Genomic DNA, 26,490 nt, shown 5'->3' with positions numbered 1-26,490 from the left:
GTTTTCGTACAAATTCAAATGCAAAGGTCTGTAAATATATTTAATTTTTTTAAAATCTTCGACATCGACAATTGAAAAATAGATTAATTTATTAGAAGATCCAGAGGCTGTAGCTTTCCGCTGACTGTATTCCATTTTCCACAACTTAGGTACGAATTAGGTTTCCCAGGACAATAAGCACAAATTTCTACGTTTTAAAATGTAAACACAAAAGGGTGTTGCGTAGGAAAAGTGGTTGAAATTATAACATACGATTCAAACGATTACGAAGGGCGTAAAAAAATTCTTTCGAGCGATTCATACCACGGTGGTTTCGAAAAATAAGGTCTCCCCTCGGCAAAGAGGTGGCGTTAGTTATATGTAGAAAGCTGTTTCTAGGACCTTTTTCCTCCCCTGAATCGGTGGTTTGGCCCGGTGTGCGTCGGTGGAAAAAGATAACGTTGAACGTACGTGAAATTTGTTGGAAGGTTGGCCGGAAGCCCGTTGCAAGGGAGGCTTAAAACGCTCTCGAGAATTTTGCTCGCGTTGCCGCACGCGAGGTTGCACGCGAAAATTCGTGATAACTTTCTCGCGGAGTAATTTTATCCGGGCGATCGAACGCGATAACAGAAGTACGGGCCGAGCATTTAGAAATTATAATGCGACCGATAAATCATCGTCATCCGACCGCGGGTCGTCTCGCCGGAATCGATTCCGACCGAGGAGGAACCTGCAAACGCGGACAGATCAATTCTCTTTTACATTAATTATCCCAACTATTCTTTAGAAAACATTCCACAGTTTCAGCTAAAAATTGCACCTCGAAACTGGAGACTATCCTTCGTGGATGATCGTTTTGAAGAGAATTGAAAATTATTTCATCGAATTTACGTTTCGAAGAAGAATCGCAAAATTATTTTTACGCGTCGAATGGCGCGAAAGAGCCTCGATGTTTGAATGATAAATGGAACGAGGAACGGAAACGCAAACGCGGGATAAATTTTCGTAATCGGCGCATAAAGAGCCCCCGTTTGCAAATTAAAATCCGTTAATGGATATCCGGGCGAAGCTACGGGTAAAAATTTTAATTATTCGCGAATAAAACACGACTTTGCCTTCGATTTCCGGGTTCGCATTTTTCTGTTGATTGCTGTTCGATTACTTCTTTTTTTTACGGTGGTAGTTTCCAAGGTAGTGGCTCGAAGGTTGTCGCGACGCTGGGCGTCTAGGATGTCGATGTCGAGTTCGTGTAAACAAATTAAGCAGCAGACGTCAGACGGCCGACCTTTTTCGCGCGCCTATAACTGACCTGGCCAAGGACCGTGAGAAACGCTCGCGCGCAGGTAAAGCAAGGTCGAACGCGACCACTAGGCGCCGTTCACACCGGGACGATGATTAATGCGGCTGCTCCGAACCCGCCATGCTCCTGATACAATGAAGCCTTTCGAGACTACGCGATACTGGCCAGCCTGTCATTGCCACCATAGTGATTGATGCCACGTTTATGTCAGCGAGGGAACCATTTTTAGGTGCACGCATAAATTCGACTCGATTTAGTGTCAATAACTTGTTTCTCACGCCTGGAAATTTATTCGAGAAACAATATTTTCCAACCGTACGTCCACTGGAGTTTGCTGTTCTGAACGCGTGACAATTAGGTGTAAATAATAGACAGGTACGTTAATTAACAATAAACGGATGCCTAGATCAAGGCGACGCCAGGTTTCGGTAGTACGGGTCAGCGCATGGCCGGACGAAATTGATTCGCTAACGAAGAATAATTTCGAACGAATTTAGGCAAAACGCAATCTCTCTTCATTAGCTCGGCTAATTATCCACGGAATCATGTTGGATTACGGAATCGTTCCCTGTAAACAACGTTAATTACCGACCACGTAATTGTTGGATTTTAGTAGTCGAGTCACGTGTTTGGTCAGCCTGTCTCTGCAAACCCGTGCTTCGACTACTGCGTGTCCCTCGTTCTGACATTTTTCTATCGAACGAAGGGTTTCACAAACGATGTAAAATTGTTAATCGCTATCAAACAAGTTCTACTTTCTTCCAGTGACTGAATAATCACCTATAGAAATACTTATTTCGTTTATTTTCGGAATTATTCATAGGAAACTGAACGTAGCGGTAGTGTCTACAAGCTATTTATTATTCATTAATATTATTCAGCAAGTAAACAATTACAAACGACTCGATAACGAATACACAAGAGGCAAAAATAATAAATTAGAGGAATTAATGATCCGAGATTCGGTTCAGTTTTTAATGGTGATTTTTTCCCAATTCCTTTAATGAACGTTCGGTTTGGGGAAAAGCGTTTCGCAGGGATATCGATTCGAGCCCAAGGAAACCGTTCGCCCCGAAGTGCCATTTATTCCGTTTAAACGAATGTAGTAAACGCGAAAAGCATTCTCCTTTCACCGTTTTCCAGCATGTTTTCGCGATTCATTTTCGACGGCGCGCCAGCCACCGGGTCGTTCGTTTATTTTCCAACGAATCACGGGCGCGCGGATTTTTTCCCATTTTCGCGTCCGTCGAGGCGTTTATCGCGTTCATCCAACTAATATTTTCAGCAACTGGGATCGTCTCTTTCTCCCGATAACGGGCTAAATTTCATATCGCGAGCCCGTTCGATCCCAACGACGGGAACTCCTCTCGTCCGGAGAAACAAAATAACGTAGCGTTAAAAAAATATTAGCAAAATGGCGAGATTGCAGGGGCGTGGCTGTTCTTAATCAACGCCAAAAGGCACAGGGATCTCCTCTTTGTTCTCGATGGGAGGGAGAAGGGGGAAAAAAATATTTTCGTCTCTCCGCGAGATATTTCACCCCGTCGCGTTTCCGTTTCACTTTCAGCTGCAGCCTGCGTCCTTTTCCCCCTTTTTTCCCTTTTCCCTCTCGCTCGTTACCCCATTCAACGAGTAATTACCCGGTCGTTTGTCCCGCCGAACGCTCCAACGCGAAAACCAAACCAGCCAACTTCGGGACAAATTTCGCCGGAAGTGCGCCCTCCGTCCGCGTCCCCGTTGGCTAACAGTCCACCCTTTCCGCCATCCAGCAAAATTTTAATAACAATTCTCGCGGAGGCTTTGAATCGTCCCTCTTCGCGAGAGAGTTTCGAACGACCTCGATAAAAGTTTCACGATCTTTTTTCCGTTTGGAAATTCATCCCCTGAAAGGACTCGATTCTACGGACTGTGAAGGGACTTTTTAACCATTTCTGATCAAACGTTCCAAAGCAACAAGGTTTATGGTGCTTGGGGATTTTATAAAACGAATATCGAAAGTTTGATAGCCACTGTCACGTGTCATCGTCTAGTTGATTTATTAAGTTTGCGCAGGTCTCGTGTCGTATGTTCATGACGATATACACTTATAATTTTGTGTAATAACATTCGTAACATTCTCAACTTAATGCCTCAACTAAACAAGTTGGATCTGCAGGGTTGGAGATACGGTAGAATTTTTTGGGGGTCGAATTTTACTGGGTTCTCGAGCAATTGAATTAGATACAGGGGGGGGGGGCGCCCCTTGTGTTTCTCACCTGTAAAAGTAGGAACAACCCCTGACGCTATTGTGGGAGAAGTGCTCGGCGTTCTTCTCGTTCCCGAAGTCCTCCAGAGGATCCGACCACAGAAGATCGCACATGGGCCCGAACGCAGGTGGCTCTTTGAACCTGTCCAGCTGCAACAACAAAATTAACATCGAATTTGAAAAAATCCTAGTTCATGCGATAATCAAACTTATCTATATTAAGAATATCTTTGGTTTTTGAATTTCGGATAGCTTGTTCGTAAAATATTACCTATGTAGTTGAGCGCCATTCGTAAAAACTGTCGTTCGTTGATAAACAGAAACTGCGTAATCAATAGATATTATGCGTTGCAAAAGTAGTGAGTTTTTCAGAAAGGTTTGGAACCGTTTGGCGTTTGAGAACCGCTGGTCGTTGGAGGGAGGTTTTTTTCCCTCGATTATGGAACCAGGCAGCCAAGCTACTTATTTACTCGAAAGACACACAAGCCAGATTCGCTGGCAGAGTGGTGTCTCCGCGGCATAAAGCACTCGCGAACTCTGTCCTAGATTTGTTTCCCGTGCTCTGTCGAACCGCTCGACGGAATTAAAGGAAAATCAGAGGAGTCTCGGGATGAAACTTCCATCCCGGGGTTTACAGCGTGCCAGGAAAACGGCGCAAAGGCGCGTCCCGACAGAGAAACTTTTAAATATTTGAGCCGCCTAGCTCGATCGGAGCGGTTCAATTTCGCAGTGTTCGACAAGCAGTTCGGAACTACAGCCCTCCAAGAAATTCATTTTAGATACCCCCACCTCTCGCTCTACGGAGCAACGAGACTTATGGATCGATCGAATTTCGTTGCAACAATTTACATAAAATCGAGCTTTGCAACTTTCGAATTTTCGAGCCCGGAATTATTATTGGAAATATAAAACATAGCGATTATATTTCCCAAAAACGATTTCTAATTTGTTTGCGCCTGGCTCGTAGCCCAGAAAGGAGCTAATCAGCCTGTTTGCGCGTGCCATCGGCTGCTTTGTTCTACGAGATCAACATTTGCAATTTAGAAGAGAACCGACTAGGGAAATTAGAGCGAGAGAATCGTCTATATTATGATACAGCGTCACCGAAGTCGAAGCTTCTCCGTTCGTTCTCGCGTCGATTGCTTCTCAGTCGACACGGAAACGGCTTCGATAATCGACTCGTAATCCGCTAAGATTGACGCGAGAGCGAGAAAAAATATACCGCGTGTCCCGGCGCGACTGGGGAAAAGATAAATCGTTGTCGACGCACTCAAAAACTGCATCCTTTTTTAAAACGGGGCTCTGTAATTTTTACGCAGACGATGACTTCTCTTTTTTGTTCGATAAAGAATACAGAATCAAGTATCGATAATCAGATTTAAGACATAAGTACTTCTAATTAAAATCGTGTTTAAAGAAAGGATGTAATTGCAATTTTTTTTTGAAATTATTTTAGAGTCGTTTTCCCAGTCGAGGAGAACACCTGGTACGTTTCGAGGGGGGAGGGCGAAAGGCGAACGATTGAAAATAAAAAGGTATCGTCGGTTGTTCCCGTCGTCGAAACGTTTCCAATAATTATCTCTGGCGTAATTACCCAACTGTGACGGGCTGACTTAACATTGACGTATCGACGTTGTCTCTGTTCGTCGCGGTACAGAGAGCCCCGTGGACTGCAAGTTTTGATCAGAACGGGGCAACGCTAATTATGTTGAATGGCATTAGTTCACCGACACACGATACACGGAGTACCGCCTCCGAAACAGCCAGAACAGGGAATGCAGTTTACACTGTAACGAGCAGTTTGCACCTAATAACGCCAGACGTAATATCATCGGCATTATTGCCTCGGCCAAAGTGGCCGCGTCTCGTTTTCCCCATCGAATCCATGCGAAATTCGAAACGCTCGAACCCCGTTGCTTCTAATCCACTGATTTTCGCGCGAAACCGCGCTCGTTGTATTCCTATTTCCGGACAAAGTCGTTGAAAATTATCCTTCGCAGACCATTATCGACAGAGACAATTTTTTTATTATCTCGAAAGAAAGAAAACACTGTTAGTTGTATCAGAAAAATTGCGCGCGAGAAAGTTAAGGGATGCTTTAAACGTTCGGGGAAAGTCGCGAGTAAAAGCTGTCTCGCGAACGAATCTGAAATTTTTATTCGCTATTCATGAATGAAATTTCCTCGACCCTGTTAGGAACTTTCCTGCCATCTGTCAGGCAATTTTTCGTAACGGGAATTGAATTTAATATAAAGTACTTCGTTCCCGAGTCGACGAGAAATTTTTGAGCAAATGTGGTTGCGATATGGGGGAAAAGCTTCTTTACAAACTGCGTTGCACGGAGGGGAAGAAAGCTACAATTCGCGTGGGATGGAAAGTTCTGAACCGCTCGCGAGACGGCGAATAAGCCGTCGAATAAGCCGGGGAAGGTTACCACGAGAAGTTTTCACACGTTCACTGTCGTTCGAATTCGAGAAAATCGTAATTAGGAATCCCAATATTTATATTAAAACACGCTTGAGTCCACGTATATACTGTAATATTTATTCAATGAGAAAATTTCTTAGAATTTTCGCTCGTATATCTGTATTCGTATACGCTAAAATTAGGAAAAAGTACTGATAGGAAGTGCCACGTTGACTGTCGCGACGGTCACTGGTGACCGGCGCTTACGGATATTTAAAATAAATGAATTTCGATACTTATTAACTTTTAGATAATGTTAGAAACGTTGCAAGATGCCAAGTAGATTTCCAGAAGTGAGAAACAGGTGCCAGTCGACGTGTTATCAAAATTTCTGGATATGCCTGACTAAAATCGATGTATTACTACTTAAATTCCCTTCTACTTAATTATCCTGTAACTGTTGATGTCGTAGGCGTTTTTAAAAATTATTTATTTAGAAAAATGTAACACTGCAACGTTTTAACTCCTCTGCAAGGAAACAATCCAGTCATATTGGGTATAGGAATATCGTGGATGAAATTCAACGATTTAATAATAATAAATTTCCTATAACCTTCGAACATGCGTTTTTAAAAATAAATATCTAAAAATTGCTCGTTCGATAAAGATCCTCGCGTCACTGTTACTATCTACAAGTTTCTACTCTGTATAAGAAATGCTAACAATGTTAATTCAGTCATACTAGATAACGTCTGACTACAGACTGTCCATTACTACTTATATTTATCACCCTATCGGTTGTAACTCTATTCTAATTTTCCTATAATCTTCGACGTTGTATCCCCAGTAATAAATTTACCGGAAAATTGTTTATTACTTGCGTTGACAACGTTAGAAAAGATCACGAAGGATAGACTCGTTGCTCGCGAGTAGCATGTCGCACCTTTTACGATCTTATCATTTCACTGCGTCGCATTTAACGGGTATATTAATTGCTCGTTAACTGTGCTCGTTACGCTGTAAACGATTGCTGCACAATCTCCAGCACAAAGAAACACGTATGTATGGCACACCATGCGAGCTGATATCGTTGTGCTTAATTAACTTCGCTGATTGCGACGGAGAATCGAGTTTCGCCTCTGGATTCGAATTAAATCTTGCGAACCAGCCCCTGCAGGATTTAACGGAGACGCGGGTTCGTTCGACAGAGGGATCAAAATTTTTTTCTAATTCATTTTCTCGAACGAGTATCACGCAAAATACATTTTTACTCGGCAAATTCTAACGAAAGTGTAAATACGAGATTTTAATCAAATACGATTCGAATTCCAGATCTTGGACAATCCATGGACAATTCCAGTTAAAATGAATGAATAATATGTATTCTTGTCCCGTTTCTCAAAAGTTTACACCGAGTCTGAGCTCTGGATCCAACGTTATTAAAGAGAGAAATGTATGGAAATTCCAGGAGGAATAATTTTGTTATTATCGTATCGATTCGCGAATACACGGTACAAGGGGCAAAATATTTAATGCTCGGTACTGGGGCAACAATAGTAACGAGAAGATTAAAAGTAGCTCTCGATGGAATTAACAAGACGAAGAATTCTTTTCCACCCCGGTTCGGACCACCCCTTTGTTCGTCTAATAATACAGCTCTATGCATAAAGGAACGATCCTCGCCGTCTAACAAACGCGGCCGTCCCGCTTACGGCTAATTTCCTTTCAACCGGCGGAAGTTCTCCCATTAAATAATACTTGGAGTCAGTCGCGCAGGATATTCCCTCTTCCAATCCGACCAGGATTTTGCGTCTCCGCGAATTAAATTATTACGAGCACGGCTTTCGCGCTGGACATTCGCGTCTCCTGAATATTTCAACTCCAATTCGCGTTAAAATAGGAATTCCGCGTGTACGTCGCTTTCGAAACTAGCAAGTCAGGATCAGAGGCAACGCGTTAAAAATAACGAAATATAAACAAATATAAAATAACACAATTTTACTGATATCAAAACCCCTGGACATTAGGATATTCCGTTTTATTTTTAACGAGTCGTTAATCTGGAAATTACGCCTGGTCGTATTTATCGGTTGATAAATGAAGGTTTTAAAATACGCAATAGCTTTCGCGGTAACGGGCTTAATAAAACAGAGAAATGCACGAGAGCCCAGGGATTCAGCAAATTGACTTAATTCAGACCCATCGTCCGTACTTGTTATGCTGATTCGTTGAGCTAATTAGACCGCTTAATTTTCGCGAGCAGCTCGAAGCACCGTGGTTGGCTCCTGAGCGAGGCTTGGCCGGGAATTTCGGCCGTATCAACGTGTTAGACGCGTTTAACCATGGTTGGGATTGCTTCAATTACGTTCGAACAGTTTTCCCTCACGACCTTGCTTCCACAGATTTTCCAAGAAATCGACAACTCGACGAAGATGAAACCCGTAATTGAAGTAATAAGAGTCATTAATAGTTAAATCGTCGAGATCTATCTAATACTAGAAGATATAAAAAGCTACGAGTCCGCTCGAGACATTTTCCAGCCAAACAAAGAGGAAGATCTCACAGTCTCGAGGAAAAATTGCTGGAGATCATCGTCTGCTCTTTTCACGAAGTCGAATAAGGAAAAATAGAGCGCAGTGGGTCAGTTTTCGAAGGTCGACGTGCACAGGGGAGGGATGGAGAGGTAAGGGCTGTTGTATCCCCTGGGCTCGCCATTTGCTATTCATATGGGTTGCTCGTGGTCGCAAAACCCGTCTTTTACATACGAGCAGGCGGAATAATACATAACAGAGGGCGAGGGTACGTATCTATGGGGCTCTGATAAATATTGCATATTTGTCAGTCGCCTCTCCGACGCCGGAATTTCCAGCATATTTCGCGCAGACCCCCCCACGTTCATGGCCGTTCGGTTTCGTCGAGGGTGGCAACGCTCGATCACCGATAGAAAATAAACGATCCCCGTTATTGCGCGAATTTGAATCGATTTCGAGGGAAAGTGAAAAAGGAACCGAAGGGTTTGGGTATTTATCGTGGAAAATGCGGCTGGTCAACGACAAATTTATACAAGGTGCCCCCCGTAGCATGTAGGGGATTCTAAACGAGAACATGTGTCCTATTTGACCTTGTTTTCAACTTACACCGAGTTCTGTGTTGGAATAATTCTCTCTAAAGATGAGGATAGTTGAACTAATTCCATTCGACTATTTATGAACTGTGTCCGATATCTAACATTGAATCTGTGAATAGATTCCGCAAACATTAGAGTACTGTCCGATCATTGAAATACGTCGTGTATGGAAATGGCAACTATGAACCTCGAGTATGGACTTATTATTATAAATAACACGTAGACGAACAGAGAGGGTAAGACAGCCAATGGTAGGCAAATAGATGTGTTTGAGAAGAAACTCGCTATAACTTGGAAACAATTTTTATATATGAACCCACATGCTATGCACCCTGTATACTGACCTAGAAATCTAAATACTGTGAAACGGTGGTCACGACAATAAAAACATCAACGATCCTTAACGAAACAGTCGAAGGGACTTTCGGTCAAATAGTAATAATACGCGTTTATATGAACTTTTGTTATTGTTTTCTCGTATAGAATTCATCTCTGAATATGTATAACGATCCAGAAATCTAAATATGTACCGTGAAACGATGCTCGCGATAATACACGTCGACCCTTACACGAAACCTTCGAAGAGAATTTCGCTAGACGAGGCTGCAGTAGAATCGAAACGTCGATGCAAATTATCGCGAATACCTGACAAATATTTCCGCCTCGTCGAACTTCACCCAGTTTCAGCCCTTTTTACTTCTTTCTATGGAGTTTCCGCGTGCCGCTGCTCCCTCCCCCCGACTCTCTGTTTCCTTTCTTCGTCCCCCCAGTCGCCTTATTTTCCGCGATTGTTGCAGCTGAAAAGAGGAACTCGATGAAGGGGAACCAAGCTGGAAGAAGAGGGTTAACCACTCCTCGGTCTCCCACGAGAAATACCTCGTAATCTGCCGGTACAGATGCAGCTTCCTTCGTTTCGTTTTCTTTTTTCCAACCCCCTCTCCAATCCCCTCTCCCTACGTCGCGTTTCCCTGCTTCTCTCTTTTTTCGCCTCCGAGCGTTCTACCATTTCCATTGTTCCCTGCTTTTCATCCGCTTTGGTTCGTTGACGAACAACTGGAAATTGAAACGGTGGAGGAGGATTGCCCGCGTTTATTACGAAATTGAACGAAAATTGTTCGACGCTGTCCGTTCGTTCGAGCGGCAAACTTTCAGCGACTCTTCGACGCGTCATTTTTTCCCACCCAAGTTTTCTTTCTGCCCTCCATTTTTTAATCCGACTCCCGATTCATAATCGAGCAAAAACAAAACCCGAATTTTCACCCGGAGTCCAGAACCTGATGCAAGTAATTTTTGACATCGTCGAATATTCTTTATATTATATAAAGAATTTACGACGTGCCAGCGAGTAGAAGGGGTGGAAGGAAACCAAGGTGAAAAATAAGGAAAGAGACAACCTCGAAGCGGTCGAAAGGGAACTTTTCGCGTAGTTGTTCGGTCACGTGCGCCGCGGGAGTAAAATAAAAACTGCACATCCGTTTCCCTGCATTCAGTGCACGGGGCACACGTTTTATAAGCGTCGTTTAAAACTTGTCTCGAGGGAGAGCTTTCCTACGCGGGTTCTGCTCGAGTTCGCGGAACCGACTGAACTTGAATTCGCCCGGGAAATTCATTATCGCGACGGGGAGCATTCGCCATTGCTTTTGGCGTTCGGCCGAGATCTCGACGAACTACATTATTTTTCACTCCTCCTTCGAATATCCTGAAATTCTCATTTTTCCAAGCCGAACCTTTTTCCGAAATTTCTGCGTCTTGAATTTTATTTTCTTTGTTCTCCAGTACCATTGGACTGATTCTTTTCCATTTTTTATTCGCGAAAGAAACACATTTGGGTGATGACGAGGGTAATTCTCGTGAAAATGTAAGAAAATGGGAAGAATAAATCCCCCCCGTCAGCGAAAAATGAGAATCAGTGAAAATGACTGGCTGTCGGCAAACGTACCGTCACAGAGAGGTTAATCGATAGTCTAATTAATTAACGCGATTCTTTGTCAGCTCGACAAAGGGTTGGAAACGGTCCGCGGGGCAGAGCCCTCGACCGCGGTGGGCGGGTCCTTTCATATTTATCGGCGGCAAGGTGCAGCGAATTAAAGCCGCAGAGCAAGGAATTCCGATCGCGTTCCGCGGGAGCTCTTCTTCTTGCTGAGCGACGTCGAAATCGGATGCTTTATTTCCGAGCGATTTTATCCACGGCATTTCGAAGGCGCCTTGATATGGAAATTCGTTGCCCCCCTCGGAGCGATATTGGCGATCCTTTGAGACGCAAAGGCCCGTAAAATCGCTCCCATACGACTTCCACGCGTCCCTCCAACGTGGCGTCTCGCGCAACAACTAGTTCGAGCAACTTCCTACATACGATGATCGACGTTGTCCAAATACCATCGAGACTAAGCAGCACAACTGTTTTGTATAGGTCATTCTATTCTGCTAAGAATACAGGAGAATTAGTATTCTTGATTTTCGTCTTATTTTGGCCTCTAGAATCTTCCATTAAAATTTTTCTCAGGGGTGGTCAAACACCCTCCTGTATATTAATGACATTTCTAAGGTATTCCAACACTTTAAATTTTTATTATATTTTACGCAGATGGTCTTCTTTCTTCGAGAAAACGACACTCGCTGCTCTTACAGCGATTTCGATGATAAATTGATGGAAATTTTTCGAATCGAACGCCACGAGCCTCGAGAGTCCGGTGACAAAAGTGCAAGCAGGATTCCCCGGGACAAACGTTTCGTCGTTCTCGATGGAATCTCTCGTCTCAGGTCGAGTGAAATAAAAATACACGGAATGCCTGAGCTCGACCGTGAACAACGAAGGATCTTCCACGCATTTCCTTACCGCGATCCGAGTTTTAACTTGGCGAAATTCTGCTCGTCTCGCCCCGTTCGAGAACTTTGTGTAAAACCGTGCACGAAGCATCGTACATCGCGAAAGTATTCAGACGCTACAGGAACTTTAAACAATAAAAACATGTACGTTAAAGTCGAGCTCTGCATTCAGATGCTCGCATAAATTCCAAGTAATGCCTTTGGAACGATCATTGTTAGTTTTATTTTCTACGTTTTCTCCAGAAGAACAAGTTTTTCGAACCCTTAACTGTAATTTATTTTATTTCTACTTAATATTCCGTGCCTTTAGTGATTTTTTAGTTCCTCTAGGCGACGAACCAAGAAAGATTGACGGATTAGGAGCGTAAATTTTGCTACTTTAGTGTGGTGTCTCTGTTGAAGAAAACGTGTCACTTACTTTGCGTATGTCTTCTAAATTGTGTATTTCCGGCGAGAGTCCACCGTGCACGCAGAGGAACTGTTGGTTCATGAGGGCCGCGAGCGGCAGACAGTCGAAGGCGTCCATACACGCGTCGTACACCCTCTCCGAGTATTTTATTTTACCTGAAAGCAAGCGACAACAGTGTGAAAAGAAGGCTATCGGGCGGGAAACACGACTGCCCCCGCCCACCGATTCACGCCGCGGAAAATAAACTTGATTGTTTTTTCTTTCTTTCATACGCAATTCTGTCGCGGACGCTCTTTGTATCGACAAGAAACGAACGCGAGGAAAAAACATGTAACGACAACAACGAGGAGAAAAGTTGTCCGCGGACCCTGCTTCTCGCTTTGTTTCGTTTATCGCGCTAGCCTTACGTACGTATTTACGGTACACCTAAACGGTACGAGCTACAAGTAAACACGTCCTATCGTGTCGGCTGTGGAAACGAGACTCCTTGAATCGATCTTTTCCTCGAGTCTGATGGGATTTAGGCTCGGGGCACACGAGCCTCGAAACGACGTCCTTGTCTTACAATCGTAAACAACCAAACGGACGTAGGAAAGAAATTTTTATTTCCCATTCGAGGATAAAAAAATTATCAGTCGAGAACAAAGGGTTTATAAACGACGAATTTTTCTAGAACACCCTAATATTTCCAGAGAGAAGAAGTCAAGCGTCGTCCCAGATTCCCGCCCTATAGCCTGACACTTTTTAATGACCATACGTAGACTCTTGTTACCGGGCGTACAAAAGCTCCGGAGAACGGGCGGTCCTTTCCAGGAGTCGGAAGGAACGATGGAGAGAGCGAATAAAGGGAAAAGGGGAAAAAGGGCTCCGGAGGGCAACGAACAAGGGCCGCAGGTGTGCGTGAACCTCGTAAAAAGGAACGAAGAACGACGGAGACCGTTTCGAGGAGCGCGTGTCCACCGAGAATAATAAATCCTCCCATCGAGAAGTTCTTTGCTTCTTCGAGACGGGGAAATATACAGTATTTCCAGTTTCGTGAAATATGGGAGTTTGAATCGTGATCGTTGACCCTTTGGGACTCGAGCATACTCATATCTGATCGGTAATAAAGACGAGGACAACAAAATTTGTTCGACTGAAAATTTAAATTGTGGTATTGTGGTATCGTTTACCCGAGCGTCGATTCGAAATTTTTGATGCTCGGTAAAGGGTAAAGGGTGCCTAAAAATTCACGTTACAAGTGATTTACCAAGGTAAATAAAATTCGTTCGTTCGTGTAGGGTGAAACGGTCGACGTACCCGAACAGAGGGCGAACCCTCGAAAGACGCGGAAGTCTTATATCCGGAAGACCGTCGAGTGGACAGTCGGAATGACAAAGTGCTGTTGCCGGCGGGAACGGGCCGTTCTCCTCTCTCGGACTTCCCCGACTGACGAACAAGAAGCATTCCCTGTCAATAAAACGAGGTCCGCGGGTTCTCCGGGACGGACAGCCTGAAGAAGATTTGTCGACGGTGAAAATGGACGGATCGCTGGTCGAACCTGTCACTCGAGTTCCCCATCGAGATCTCGCGAATGAACATCTCAGCCCGAGCGGGAAGTTTGCGCTACAGCTTTACCGCGCGATAATTATTTTTCCTTTTCGCTGTCGAATTTTTCACACGCTTGAAAAGAATTTCATTGGGTAAGCTTGTAATAACCCTACCTAAAACGGCCACTCGAGCATAATTTACCCAAAGGGACTTTGGTCGCGAAAGTTTGAACGTACCAAGCGTGTAAAGTTCAAGTTAGAGAGTAAGTATATTCGAATTAAAAAGTAAATCGTACTCGGAAGGAAGAATTTGATTCTAAATTGGGGCGTACGATATAAAAATGTCCCTCTATCGAGAGGATCTGGGAAGAGCGGAGATCTGGGAAGTTTCCGAAATACGAACGTGGAGTTTCAGGACCTTGGGGTCAGATACGAACAGGGTTAAAGGTCAGACCTGGCCCGTACTGCGTGGAACTCGACTATCCCGAGGGATATTGCCTCTCTCGCTATCTACTTGGAACTTTTGTCCCTTTCCGAAATTCTACCAGTAATATCTCGAATTTGTCGGCAAATATTTGAGCCATGTCGCAAACTACATCAACAGTTATGCTATCCGGTAAGACGTACTGATTAATTGGATCTCTACTCAAGCTTAATATTCCCCTTATTTTCCTTGCGCGAGTGCAGATCAATTTAGCGATATTATATTTAAATTTTCAATTCTAGACTCACGATCGATTCACCAATTCCTATTTGGTATTCGAATATCGGGAAATTTTCTGTTTTCACCAAGGCTGAACGTTTCGATGCACGCTAATTGACAACGAAGAGGAAACTAGTTAACAAGGCGCGTGCCTGCGTATTATAATTCGTACTCTCTCGAGCGTGGAATCGGGCTAAGTGTAAACTCGATTGTAAATTGGGATAGTTGCGGGGATGCAATTAAAATCCTCTACCCCTTTGATGTTCTCGGGATCCAGCGTTTCGCGAACTGCTGGGATTAACGATTGAAAACACGCTGACGTATAGAATTAGGCGTGGGGTTCAACGAATAATTAAAACACGCGTGTCGAGTCTCCAACCTACGCTGTGATTTTCGTCGAAATTCTGCGTCCCGTAATTTATCTTTGGCGCTGAATGTTTTAGATGGTACAGGGAGGAAGAAGAATCTGAAATTTATGTACTGGGCGTCGCACCGCAACTTGGCCGTCTCGAATATCTAATTTTCTACAGGATAAAATAACAGAGGGAAATTCTACTGTTTGGAAATGGGAATATTACGACTCGCAAAAGAAACAGAAAATTCTATTCACGTTCTTCCGGTGAATCTAACTCCTTGCTCGAGGCTGTTAAATGGTTCCTCAATTACCATCGACTGGAAGTTGTTCGTCGTTCGCTAATCACGAATAAATAAATTTAAAGAAGACTGGAAATATACAAGTAAATTAACAATTATGTGAAAACCGAGCGGACACGTACCGAGCAAGGCAATTGAGGTTAACCGTGTTCGCGTTGACGCACGAGTACGCACAGTTTTCCCCGTTTAATTTTCCTTTATCCAGGTCCAATCTGCAGTTCCGTTTTCCATTCTTTCGGGATTTGCATATCACTTGTGCTCGCCAGCCTCCTTCCCCGGTACTCCTCGCCGATAAGGCTCGACGCTGAAAACGTACCACTCGAAAAATCCTAACCCGCGATTTTGAATTTCGAACTCTGCTCTTGGGTACCGCGGACATCACGAACCATCCCACAAAATTACCAAACGCTGGGTCTACTAAATAAATATTTCTATTACATACGAACGGGTTATTCGAACTTGTGCAAACGAAATGAAAAGAATCTCGATTTTGTCGAACGCGAGACGGACGGGGGAAAAAATTCATAATGCTGGCGACAGAAGCTACACACATGCTGGGTGTAGGAATATTTTTGGGGCTGACCGGGCTCGTGGCTGTTTATTTTTCAATTAATTCTGCGTCGTTTTTGCGGTACGCGATAGCCGGCCTCGCCGTTCGCGAACGAACAATCGTTTTTGGCGACGAGGTCTGTTTCGAAACGACACGCTGACCCTCTGGCCGTTCGCCAGCGGCTTTTTGCTCGCGCCGCGCCGTTCCGAAGTCCTACGAATAATGCGTGCTCGGAGCTTAACACGTCCGGGAAACGGAGCTGTCGCCTCCAATTCGAGCGAAGAATTCAAACTCCTGGACGCCGGGAATCGAGGAACCGACGAGCAAGCGATAAATAACAAGAGCTTCGTACATATACTTGTTGAAATTTCAAGAAATAGAATATACCATATTTGAGATCACGTTAGCTAAATTTTATACACGACGGATATACTTGTCAAACACAGCTGACTGGCCAACTTATTTTTCTTTAAATCGTTCAAGTCTCTGATCGCAGATGATCTTCTTTCTTCGAGAAAAAAAATCTCGCGAATAAATAAACAAATATATTAATTTTAACGAGTTTACGATTGGAAAGGAGAAACTCGACGGAGCGGCGTTGGAAGACGAAGCGATAGAAGCCTTTCCGATTCCGTATTCGGTTGAAATATTGACACGATTTCGCGAATTTCCGGTTCAATTAGAGCGTTTTATCCCCGAAGAACCGGAATAAAAGAAAACTTGACCCGCAGGTTTTGAAGGCTCGTCGCTGAAAGCCGAGAGAAAGATCGTTTTTCTTTTTATGCGCTGCACACCGTCGCGGAAAAGACGTTACAACGCGCAATTAACGAAGCTCGAAGCGAGTGTCTTTAATTATTACGCTCGTTCCCTGTGTCGCGGGCCATTCGCTCGAAAGCTACGAACAGCTTTGTTCCTGAATCGACACGGAATAACGAGATCGTGTAACGCGTTTGGAGAAATTGGACCGAGCCTGGTCGCAAGATTGTATGGATAAAAGGGCTCAATCTACGGTTTTTAAGCTTCTCGGAAATGGGATTTCATTGGTACGGGTTGCGTAACGGGATACGCGGGCGGAACTTCTTTCCCTGTGTTCGTGAGGCAATCGTGCAAATACGGGGGAGGAAAACTTTTATACCAGGGTCCCTTTTTATACGCTTTCCCAGCTGCTCTATGGCCGAAACAAATTCTACTGATCGTCCAAGGCCACTCCACCATCTCCTCCATAACGAAGTTAAGTTTCCCTAACACCAATTTTCTCCTCGTCTAGCTTTTTACACACCCTTTTATAATTTAACACGTTTACCGTATTAAATTATTTTTCTATTTCCACAGTGGCAAATTTTGTCATCCATACTATATATGGGTGATGTGACAATCAAAGTGTTAGTATCTTCGATATTCGATTATTTAAAAATGCGATGACCGTATTTCTGTCTTTCTTCAAGTCGATAAACTTGATCTAATGTTCTCCTTTTTTTTACCGCTGGAAACAGTTCTGGAACTGTCATACTGTTTACAGCCTGGGGATGTTTCTTCCGTCCGCGTCGTCGAATCGTTCGGTTTTTACAGTTCTCTTTGCCCGTGGGAACAAAACAATGTTGCAGGAAGGATGGAGTAACAAGCGCCATGTTGTTTTTCGTCAAAAATTGCTGGACGTTCCGTGTTTGCGGAAGCGTTGCAGCGAAGCAGCAAGTAATCTCCTCGCAACCTTGTTCGCCCAACAATTTTTCGCAAAAAACAACGGTTCCTAACTATACTACTTTCTTTTACATGGAAACAAATCTACGTTGCTGCTAATAAACTCTAATAAACTGTTGTAATATTGTTCCACGCGATTCGGTTGTAAAATTGTGTCGCCATTTTGGTTCACAGGTTCTCCAGGGTAAAAAATGTATCAAAGAGTTCTAATCTCTAATGTCCCCGAACGGTTTAATAAATCACCGTTGCATCGAGTTCGGGATTTTCGCGGGTATTATTTGTTCCTTTTCGTATCCAATCCACTTTCCCCTGTCACGAACCGATAAGAAATCTCGCCGTGAACGAGATCCATTCAAACACAAATTCCATCTCTGCCCCGAGATCGAGAGTCCGCGCGGAATCAGCGATATCTCGAGACTCTGCGTGGCGCAGTCGAGGCAGTCCGCGGAAAACCGTATCGATCCCGGAAAATTGTCCGATACTGGGTCAAGCTGCGTGTATTTACGAGGCTCGCGTTAAACCGACGTCGCGTTACGTTTACGATTTTAACGTTGCCGCGTTCCAACGACGTCCCGCGAGATGCTCCAACACGGAAACGAACCCCCATCTCCCGAGCTTTTGCGTTTCCTGAACTCGTTTTACCCTATAAACTGCTTCCAAGGACCGAAAGTCCGGAATCTCCCATTTGCAAGAAAAATAAAATCGTTAATCGATGATTCGAAATCTGTGTGTTTGCGAGGTCCCTGAGACCACTGTTTCTGTTCTATTCAGGTTATTTATATTTCGGTATGGTTAAAGATTGGTTTCTTTGGGACTTCTCTGTACTCCTATTATTCGAGCAGAGGTTCCAAAGTGGATTCTGCGATAATTGTTTACCCATGTCTACAGTTTTTGTGTGATTGTCGCGCGTGTTACAGCAGGTGGTTGAAATTTTTTCCCCCTCCGGTAAGGATACACTCTGTTCACAGAATTAACGACCATCTAACGTTCCTGGCGCGTTACCAATTCTCGTAAGCGCATTTCGAACACGCGCGGATGAATACATTTCGGTTTTGTTCCTTTGGGATCTCTTGGGTCTCATTTAGATATTCAAGAATGATTTTTTGTGGAATATTATTCGCTTAAACAACGAATCGTTCCTACTCTACGAATACTTAAAGAAAAAAGAGTTTAGAGAAGAAAGATAGAGGGATAGGACGGCGAATAAATAAACAAATAAATTCCCAGACGGAATGAATCATGAAAATTGTTCTGTCCGCATTGAGAGAGAAGCCAAAGCGGCGCGGCGGTTGCGTACCGTTGCTAATTACGGACGCTTGTTGCGAATATTGTTCAACGAGGAAGCTCGAGAGCCGAATTTACCGAATTTACGTTACGTTATTACGACTTGCAAACGAATTGTTTCGTCACCGACCAATGCAACAGTCGTGGACGTTAGGAATATTCGTTGGCTTCTTCGTCGATTAGGGGAATTCGCGAGAGTGCTGTCAAACGACGACACTGATTAAAAGTTTGCGCGGACGTTCGTCGGTCCAACCGCCATCATTTCTTGTCGCGGTTCTTCCAGTTCGAAGACAACCTTTCTACTTCGTCGGGTCAACATAATTATATTTTCTTGAAATGTATGGAAAATTCAAGAATGCACAGTCTAAATAAAATAAAAATTATTTGAAATTTGCATCTGGAAATCTCGTATTCGAATAATACATTTCTATAATTCCAGTTCTAGTTGTAAAGTATTGTAGTTTCGTTCGTTAATTCTAAATTATTTATTTCATCTTCCCGGTGTCTCTTGTTTCTATATTTAACACCTCAAAGCTAAGAACAGAATTGATTTCGAAGGTTACGGAAGAATAAATCGATAGAAATAGTCTATAATAATAAACTCTTATTTCTTGCAAAGCCCGTCGTTTGGATAATAAATACCGCACGGTTTTTCTACGAAAAGACGGCGCTATAGAAAATTCCTTTTGTGAAAGGAAAATGATAAAAAGGAGATTTGCCCCCGAATGGAAGATCGTATCTGGAAGTGGACAAAAGAACACCACGAAATTGTAATGAATGGACGGAAAACAAAGGGTTGCACGATACTCGACCTCCCAGCAAAAGGAAATACGCTCCCTAATAGAATATTGCATTTTTACCCAGTGGCGCGAAAAGCGACGGCGTATATTGCCAGGCGAAATAATAGAAAATTAAAGCAAATGTCGAGCGCATTGTTTTCGAAACGAGAAACGAATGCTCGAATCGAATTTTCCGCCTGAAAATCGACGGTACGCGCGATTGTAATTTTTCGAAAATTTTGGCGCGAGCTTGACAGAGGGTAAAATGGCGTCCTGAAAACACCGGTTCATCGAAAATCGATCGTGCTTATTGTTTGAAATTTTCTCGAGGCTGCAGCGCGTTTCAAATTCGGAAAAATCGGGTGACAAACGATGGACGGGGATTCTAAAATTGTTCAAAGACGGACTATCTCGTTCGTCGTGGGAGTACTTACATTCTTGCTTAAATGTGAAGTATTCCGTGAGATGACGGCACTCGTGGTTACCTCTGAGGAGGAAGAGTGTGGTTGGATGGCACAGTTTCAGTGCCCACAGGTACAATACGCACTGCAACAGAAAAAGTAACAATTCTCCTTTATTTCGAACCCGACAGCCCTCATCCGTTGCTTTTATTCTATTTTATATTTGCAAAGAATTCGATTTACCTTCGAATTAGGAAAATTTAAAACGCTTAAAATCATTGTATCGCGTAACATTGTTCGAAATTACAGTTCGTTTGTCGGTATTTCCGCAAAACAGGATCGCTGCAACGATTCGACGGATTGATTTTACAAATCTGCAAGGAATTAAACGCAAACATTTTTCACGGTGATTTTAACTGTTTCGTCGGATCCGGAAAATACTGAAAATCGTTTTGCAATTTTCGAAACAGCTGTTTCGATCGACGATGGTTTTATTTTGCTCGATTCGACTCGAATTAAAATTCGCTTTTTGACGTTTGTCATTCATTTTACAAAATATAATTCGTCTCCACGAAGGGTACGATATCGATTCTTCGATAGATGTATGCGATACACACAAATACTTACACTTAATTGCTTCTAAAAAAAACAGATTTTTTGTAAATATTTCTCTTGGGTATTTATATAAAAAATAAACGACTTCGTAAAATAGATATAAAACATATCGTACAAAGAACGGATTAAAAATTGAATCGTTGAGTGAAGTTTTATTTCCAACGTTCCCCCAATATTTCTAAGGTTAAGTGGCCTGATCTACACTGAAAGATTCTAATTTATACCAACAAGCGTGCAATAAAAGAAGATTCGTTCGTTGAAGGTTACGAGAAAATTCACGGTCCGCGAAGTCGAAATTTTTACGACTCCAATCGGTTGCTTCGTTTTCCTGGGAAAATCCTTTCTTTTTTAATCGACGTTTGCAAATGCAACGCGAGTCGGTTCGAGCTTGAAACCGAACGCGTATAGATATTACCGTTTCGTTGAAGCACTAATATCCACATTATTTATCTTTCTGTCTCTTCGACTCTTTTCTCTCTTTCATTCTGTCGTTTACGCTCTCTCTCTCGCTAATAATTTATAACGTCTCATGAATTAAATTCACCGCGTCGGAACAGCCACGCTCGTGACTCGTATTACGATCTAAATGCGACGCGTCATACTCTCGCGATCCCGCTTAAAGCGACACATTTTACTCTCCTCGGGATCTCTGCGAACGGATTTAAAACTCCAAACGTCGCTTCGCGTCCGAATGAACTTTTCGAGCGAAATTTATTTGGGACGTTTCGAGCTGGAAAACGATTATAAAATTTTATTAATATCGCTTCGATCATCGTTTGTTCGAAAGCAGTCGATAATTCGCTTTAATTCCTATAAATTTAGAAACAGTTTCTAACAAAAGTAATTTTTTTTTGTTTGTACATACTTGACTCGATCGTGATATTATCAATTTGAAACAAGCAAGAGTCGAGTTTCTGGCAACGAATCTTTGTTTTCGTATCCAGTTTCTCGAAAATTGAGCGTGAACTCGCCCAAATTCGAAATCGGCAAAAAGTCGCCGTAGCGTTCCGACACGTTGAAAAGAAGCATTATTCGCTTTATTTCGAGCGTAATTAATTGTCGTGATCAGGCGGACGCGAGATTAACAGTACTGGCATGCACCGGGGGAACAAAAGCGCCTACGCGAAACCGTCGTTTAGATTTCAACGTGATCGGTGGGCGAGCAATTAATCTCAGGTCTTCGAGAAGCGTCGTTCAAGTTGACTCGTCGACCGTTTTGGCAGGGTAGCTTCGTCCCCCACCCTCCACCTCATTATTCGATCTCGAGACTCTGTTGTCTATCTTTCGAAATTTTACGCGCCTATATGCCATTTTTCGAGAGTTATCTGCCACTGAAATTGAACATCTTCCGGTTGAAGTGGAAGTGGCCAGAACGAAATATTTAAATTTGATATGCTTGCTAAAAATCTGAGAGGAGCACGTGTTTCGGTGGTATCGGGTAGTTTGAGAAAGTTTTTAGCGAAATATTTAAACTCTTTCCGCTATCTATCGCTACTTGAACTTTTGCGATTGTATCGACTAAAAATAAATGCGAGTAATAATTTTTCTCGTGTTTTCATTGATCTCCAGCATCGGTGGGAAGAGCAACGAACGCCCCCTGGCCTAATTAAGCGGCCCCAGCGACAGCTCGACGAGCCAATAATTTATTAACGAAAAAGCGCAGCCACGATGCACGCGTTGCGGCGGTAAACAATCGTTAAAACTTGGCTGCGTTCGCCGGAATCGATATCGAACGCGGCAAGAGTGGAGGGGGAGCCCATCTTTTATTCATTGCGTATACATTAACGGTTTGTTTCGAGCGCGGGTATAATGCTCGCGCATCCTAGCCGGGGAACAATCGTATAAGTGGCTATGAATGCGCTGAACGTGCGAGAGCACGTGTCGCCGCTATTGTTCCTTCTACCAGACCCGATAATGAGGCATGTGAAAACGCATTTTCCGTTTTATCGTGCCCAGACGCCGCTGGATGATGCTCGAAATCACCGCGTCGCGTCGTCACTCTCCTAGCTGGCGAAAACTTTCGAATCCGCGAAACTATCGCGACTCGTCCAAGACAATCACGTTGGTTGCATAATTCCCAAGTCGAAATAACGCGATTGCCACGGTCCCCGTGTCGGTCGAGTGCAGGAACTTTGATTAACCCGTGATCCCGGAATTTCTACAATAATTACAAATAGCAGACGTTGCCGCGGAATACGAGAGCGTCGTTCGACGTGCAGAGACAAACGACTGTCGAGGAAATATTGTTTATTTAAAAGGTGTTGCAATTTCTCGAATGTACGATTGTTTTCAACTACGTTACATTATATTACTTTCCGCTTTTTTACGTCACATTGCCCTCGAACGTTTGTTATCGGACGGGGTCTCGTAGAAAGCAAATTGGCCACGATCTCCAGTCTCGTAAAATCCGATTATCCATGGAATTTGTTCAACTGCCAATAACCATGGAATTCGAGTTCTACAATTTGCTACGGAGCGTAATTACCGAGCATTCGATTCCCAAAGGAATCAATCCGAAGTTCCCGGGGACCGAAGTTTCCACGATCTTTTCATTTTCCGTAGAATTCGATACCACTTTGCTTCCAACCATTATCTATAGAGTCGTCGCGGGAGAACTCAATTTCCACGATACTATTTGTGTCGTAGAAAACTTAATTACTATTCTTCTTCGACACTGGTCTCGCAAAGGAATCGTAGAAATCCAGTTTCCAGCTACGAGAAAGTGTCTTTTAAGACTGTATTGATTTTTCAGTCGTACGTACAGAATTTTCGGCGTTAAAAGAAATATTGATTTTGTCACAGATTTTTTAGACTTTTTCTTCAAAGTTCCATCATTTTATAATAAATAATTATTTTTAAAAATCCGTACGTGCAACCGAAAAATCACACGTTCGTCGGTTTCTAACAAATTTTTGGAGGCCTCTCACCACGCAGATTCCTATTATGGCTATAATAATTAATATTTTCATACGAAATTTTTACAAGAAGTAGTTCAAGAAACGTACTTTCGAAAACATTGAACATTTATCAGAAAAAGTTTCATAGTCACGCCCAAAAAATTCTTGATAATTGCTATAAGAATCATTGTTGCACGTTCACGGCCAGGCTTATGGTTGCTGCGTCGACGGGAATCCACGGAACATGCTCGTTCTCGTTTTATTGGCCGCCACGTTTTGCGAACAACGCGGCAGTAAAACACAGAAATAAGAACAGCATTAATGCGCGTACAACGCCGGCTCCTTTGCTTCGTCACGCCTCGTACGACGCGCGTAATTAGGCGAGCCACGTGCCCTCGGAAAATCGAGGAAATACGTGACGCTGGGAATTTCATTCGCGCGGAAGAAACGATCCTAGGCGAAAATTTCCTACCGTCGTTCTCCCAAACGTCGTTCTAAAATTGTACCATAATAAGGGGGCTCGTCTATTAAACGACGTTGTAATTAATAGCGTCGTATTCGGGTCCAAAAACACCCGACGCGAACCCTTTCTTTCGTTCCATCGCTTAGATAACAATGGGGAAATATATTCCAAGTGAAATAAAAAGAAATTCTATCAAAGCTACCTTTCTTCGTACGTCGGTCGCAATTTAGGATTAATTTCTGCGAAATAATGCCCGAGCTTCGCCATAATTAACAGTACCAACCGCGACGATTAAGCACGCTGGAGATTTGGTTTAATAAACAGCTTCGCGGAAAAGGGCTCAGCTCGAACAATGGACGCCGCTTAGACGCGCTGTTCTGTGGTTTGCAACAGAGGTCTAGAATCAGGAATTTCGGACGATTCTCGAGCATAACGGGCATAATGCCGCTTAACCGTGCGCCTGATTCATTGGCTTGGCAAACGGTCGTGCGGCGTGTCACTCATCCGGGCGACGATGTCGTGGGCGGCGGTTACTCATCGTGCCAGATCCCCCTCCCCCCTCCTTCTCTAGTCCTCTCCCCTCCTATGACCGACCAACTATCGTTTCAATTAAAAATTCAGTCTACCTGACACGCAGAACTTGGTCGTTTCGCGTTCTTCGAATACTGTGGATCGATTATTTAAATCTGATGACAGTGCGTTCAAGAACTTTGCTAGTAAAGTAATATGTATTATTATTGATTGTTCATTGTTTGATTCATTTATTATATCAAGGAACAGAATTAAAGCATTAAAAAAGCATTAGACTTAGCATTGTTTAATGTTACAATAGTTTGAACAATTCATAATAATATATGGTATATGTAAACATTAATTTTTTGCCCTTCGTGTACGAGGAGATCACGAGGTCGAGAACGTTTTGCTTTCCCTACGAGGAGTGGTTTGGACATTTTTGTCGACGATTATCGTTTAATCATTCTTTAGAGTCTATATTAAATTAATTCCACTATGTTAATCCATTCGGCTGTCCACGTTTCAGGGCTCCTCTCTGCGTCACGGTCGTTCGATTGGCCCTTTGTGGAGCCAACGGAGCGTTCCTCCCTTCCGCTCCGTCGTCCTATAATTACACGCGAACTTCTGCTCGGTATCGCAACGAAATCCCAGCCATTGTTTTCAGACTGCACGTTCCGTCCATTATTTCGCCTTTTGAGCTCTGTTCGAATTCAGCGACGAAGAAAATTTCAATTTCTTACGCTTACATTTTTCTGAAATTAAATTCTACAAGCATCATGCTCGATCAACTTCGAAATATTGATAATGTTATGAAGGATGCAAGGGAACAAAATTAACACTTCACCGTATGCCTATTCCTACCATAACTGGTCAAATGACCTTTCTTTTTCTCTTTTATTAGGCAACGTATCCCAAATGATTGAATTATATGCACAGAATATTGCGTTTAAAGTTTTAAAAATCTTAACAAAATATACTTACAAGGGACCATTCCGAGATATATCCCGGAAATCCTACCCAGTTTGGAGAAAAAAATTCGAGAAGGTGTGAAATTTTTCGGCGAAAAAAAAAATTTTCGAATCGTTCTAAAAAAATTATTTTCATTTGCGGGTGTCAAATACAATCATTTTTGGTCATTACACATATCCCCGAAATCCTACTCAGTTTCGAGAAAAAAATTCCTTACCGAAAATATAATTTCTGGCCAGAAATGTCTGCCCGACATTTTCATGCGAATCTTTAAAACACCATAACTTCTGAACGGATTGGACGATTTTAATGTTTAAAAAAGCAAACTACGCGTATTTTAGTGTAGAATATCTAACAATTATAAAAATATTGGAAAGGTTGTTCCTTGGCCCCGTAATATTAGAAAAACCCCATAAAAATCGAAGTTTCATAAAAATTGGAGATTTACACCTTGGGATGGTCCCTTATTAGTACCTAAACTTTAAATTTGCAAATTACGTCGAAATTTTTTAGTTTTCATTCGATAGGAGATAAAATTCATAAATAATTCAGTTTTATCACACACTAGTCGTATAATCAATAGGAGTTGCAGATACTTGTTTTAGTATGTAGCGTCAAAGTAAATTGCAAAATAAATATAGAAGACAGTATAAAATATAGTAGGTGGTATGGTCATCGGATAGGGGATGAAATACCCTTTAAAATGAGCGTTTGTGAGAGTCGATAGCTCAATTAGTTCCGGAGATATGACAGTTTTAATTTCGCGTCGATGCGGTGGCTAGTTACGGAGATAGAAGGGTCCGAAGTTTGTTTACGTTTCATTGTTGCGCGGTCGCGGCAGTTCATTGTTCCCGCGCGCGCGTAAATAGTAGCGCGTAGTAAATTCTTGGAAACACTACGCGAAACTAGGTCACGACAGTCACGTCCGTGGGGTAGGTCAGCGCGACGCACGAGCGAGCGAGAGGTCGGACGCGCTAGACGGAGACAGAGATAGTCGAATTAAGAAAAATTACCTTTTACATAAATTGCGATATCTCGAAAACGGGAAGTCGGATCGACAAAAACCAAAAACCATTTCAAAGAGGAAGCTTTACCGCTGCTGACGATGGCTCAACAATGGACAAAATACTAATAATTTCGAAA

At 42.9% G+C, this 26,490-nt stretch overlaps 1 protein-coding gene across 4 annotated transcripts in view; it reads right to left on the bottom strand.

Annotated features, from left to right (window-relative positions):
- Nucleotides 1–26,490, bottom strand: part of LOC143345830 (uncharacterized) — a 94,615-nt gene that overhangs the window by 30,761 nt on the left and 37,364 nt on the right. For all 4 annotated transcript variants that reach the window (XR_013080323.1, XM_076773324.1, XM_076773327.1 and 1 more), the window contains exons 4-6: nt 19,924–20,035; nt 12,302–12,447; nt 3,535–3,674 (exon numbers count right to left, since the gene is read on the bottom strand). Coding sequence is in view for 3 of the 4 variants with exons in the window: in XM_076773324.1 (XP_076629439.1) it covers nt 3,535–3,674; nt 12,302–12,447; nt 19,924–20,035 (398 nt within the window). In the remaining variant the exon portion in view is untranslated. The remainder of the gene's footprint in view (nt 1–3,534; nt 3,675–12,301; nt 12,448–19,923; nt 20,036–26,490) is intronic.

This window comes from Colletes latitarsis, chromosome 9 (assembly GCF_051014445.1).
Source record: "Colletes latitarsis isolate SP2378_abdomen chromosome 9, iyColLati1, whole genome shotgun sequence".
Lineage (NCBI taxonomy): Eukaryota > Metazoa > Arthropoda > Insecta > Hymenoptera > Colletidae > Colletes > Colletes latitarsis.
This window is presented reverse-complemented; position numbering and strand designations above follow the sequence as displayed.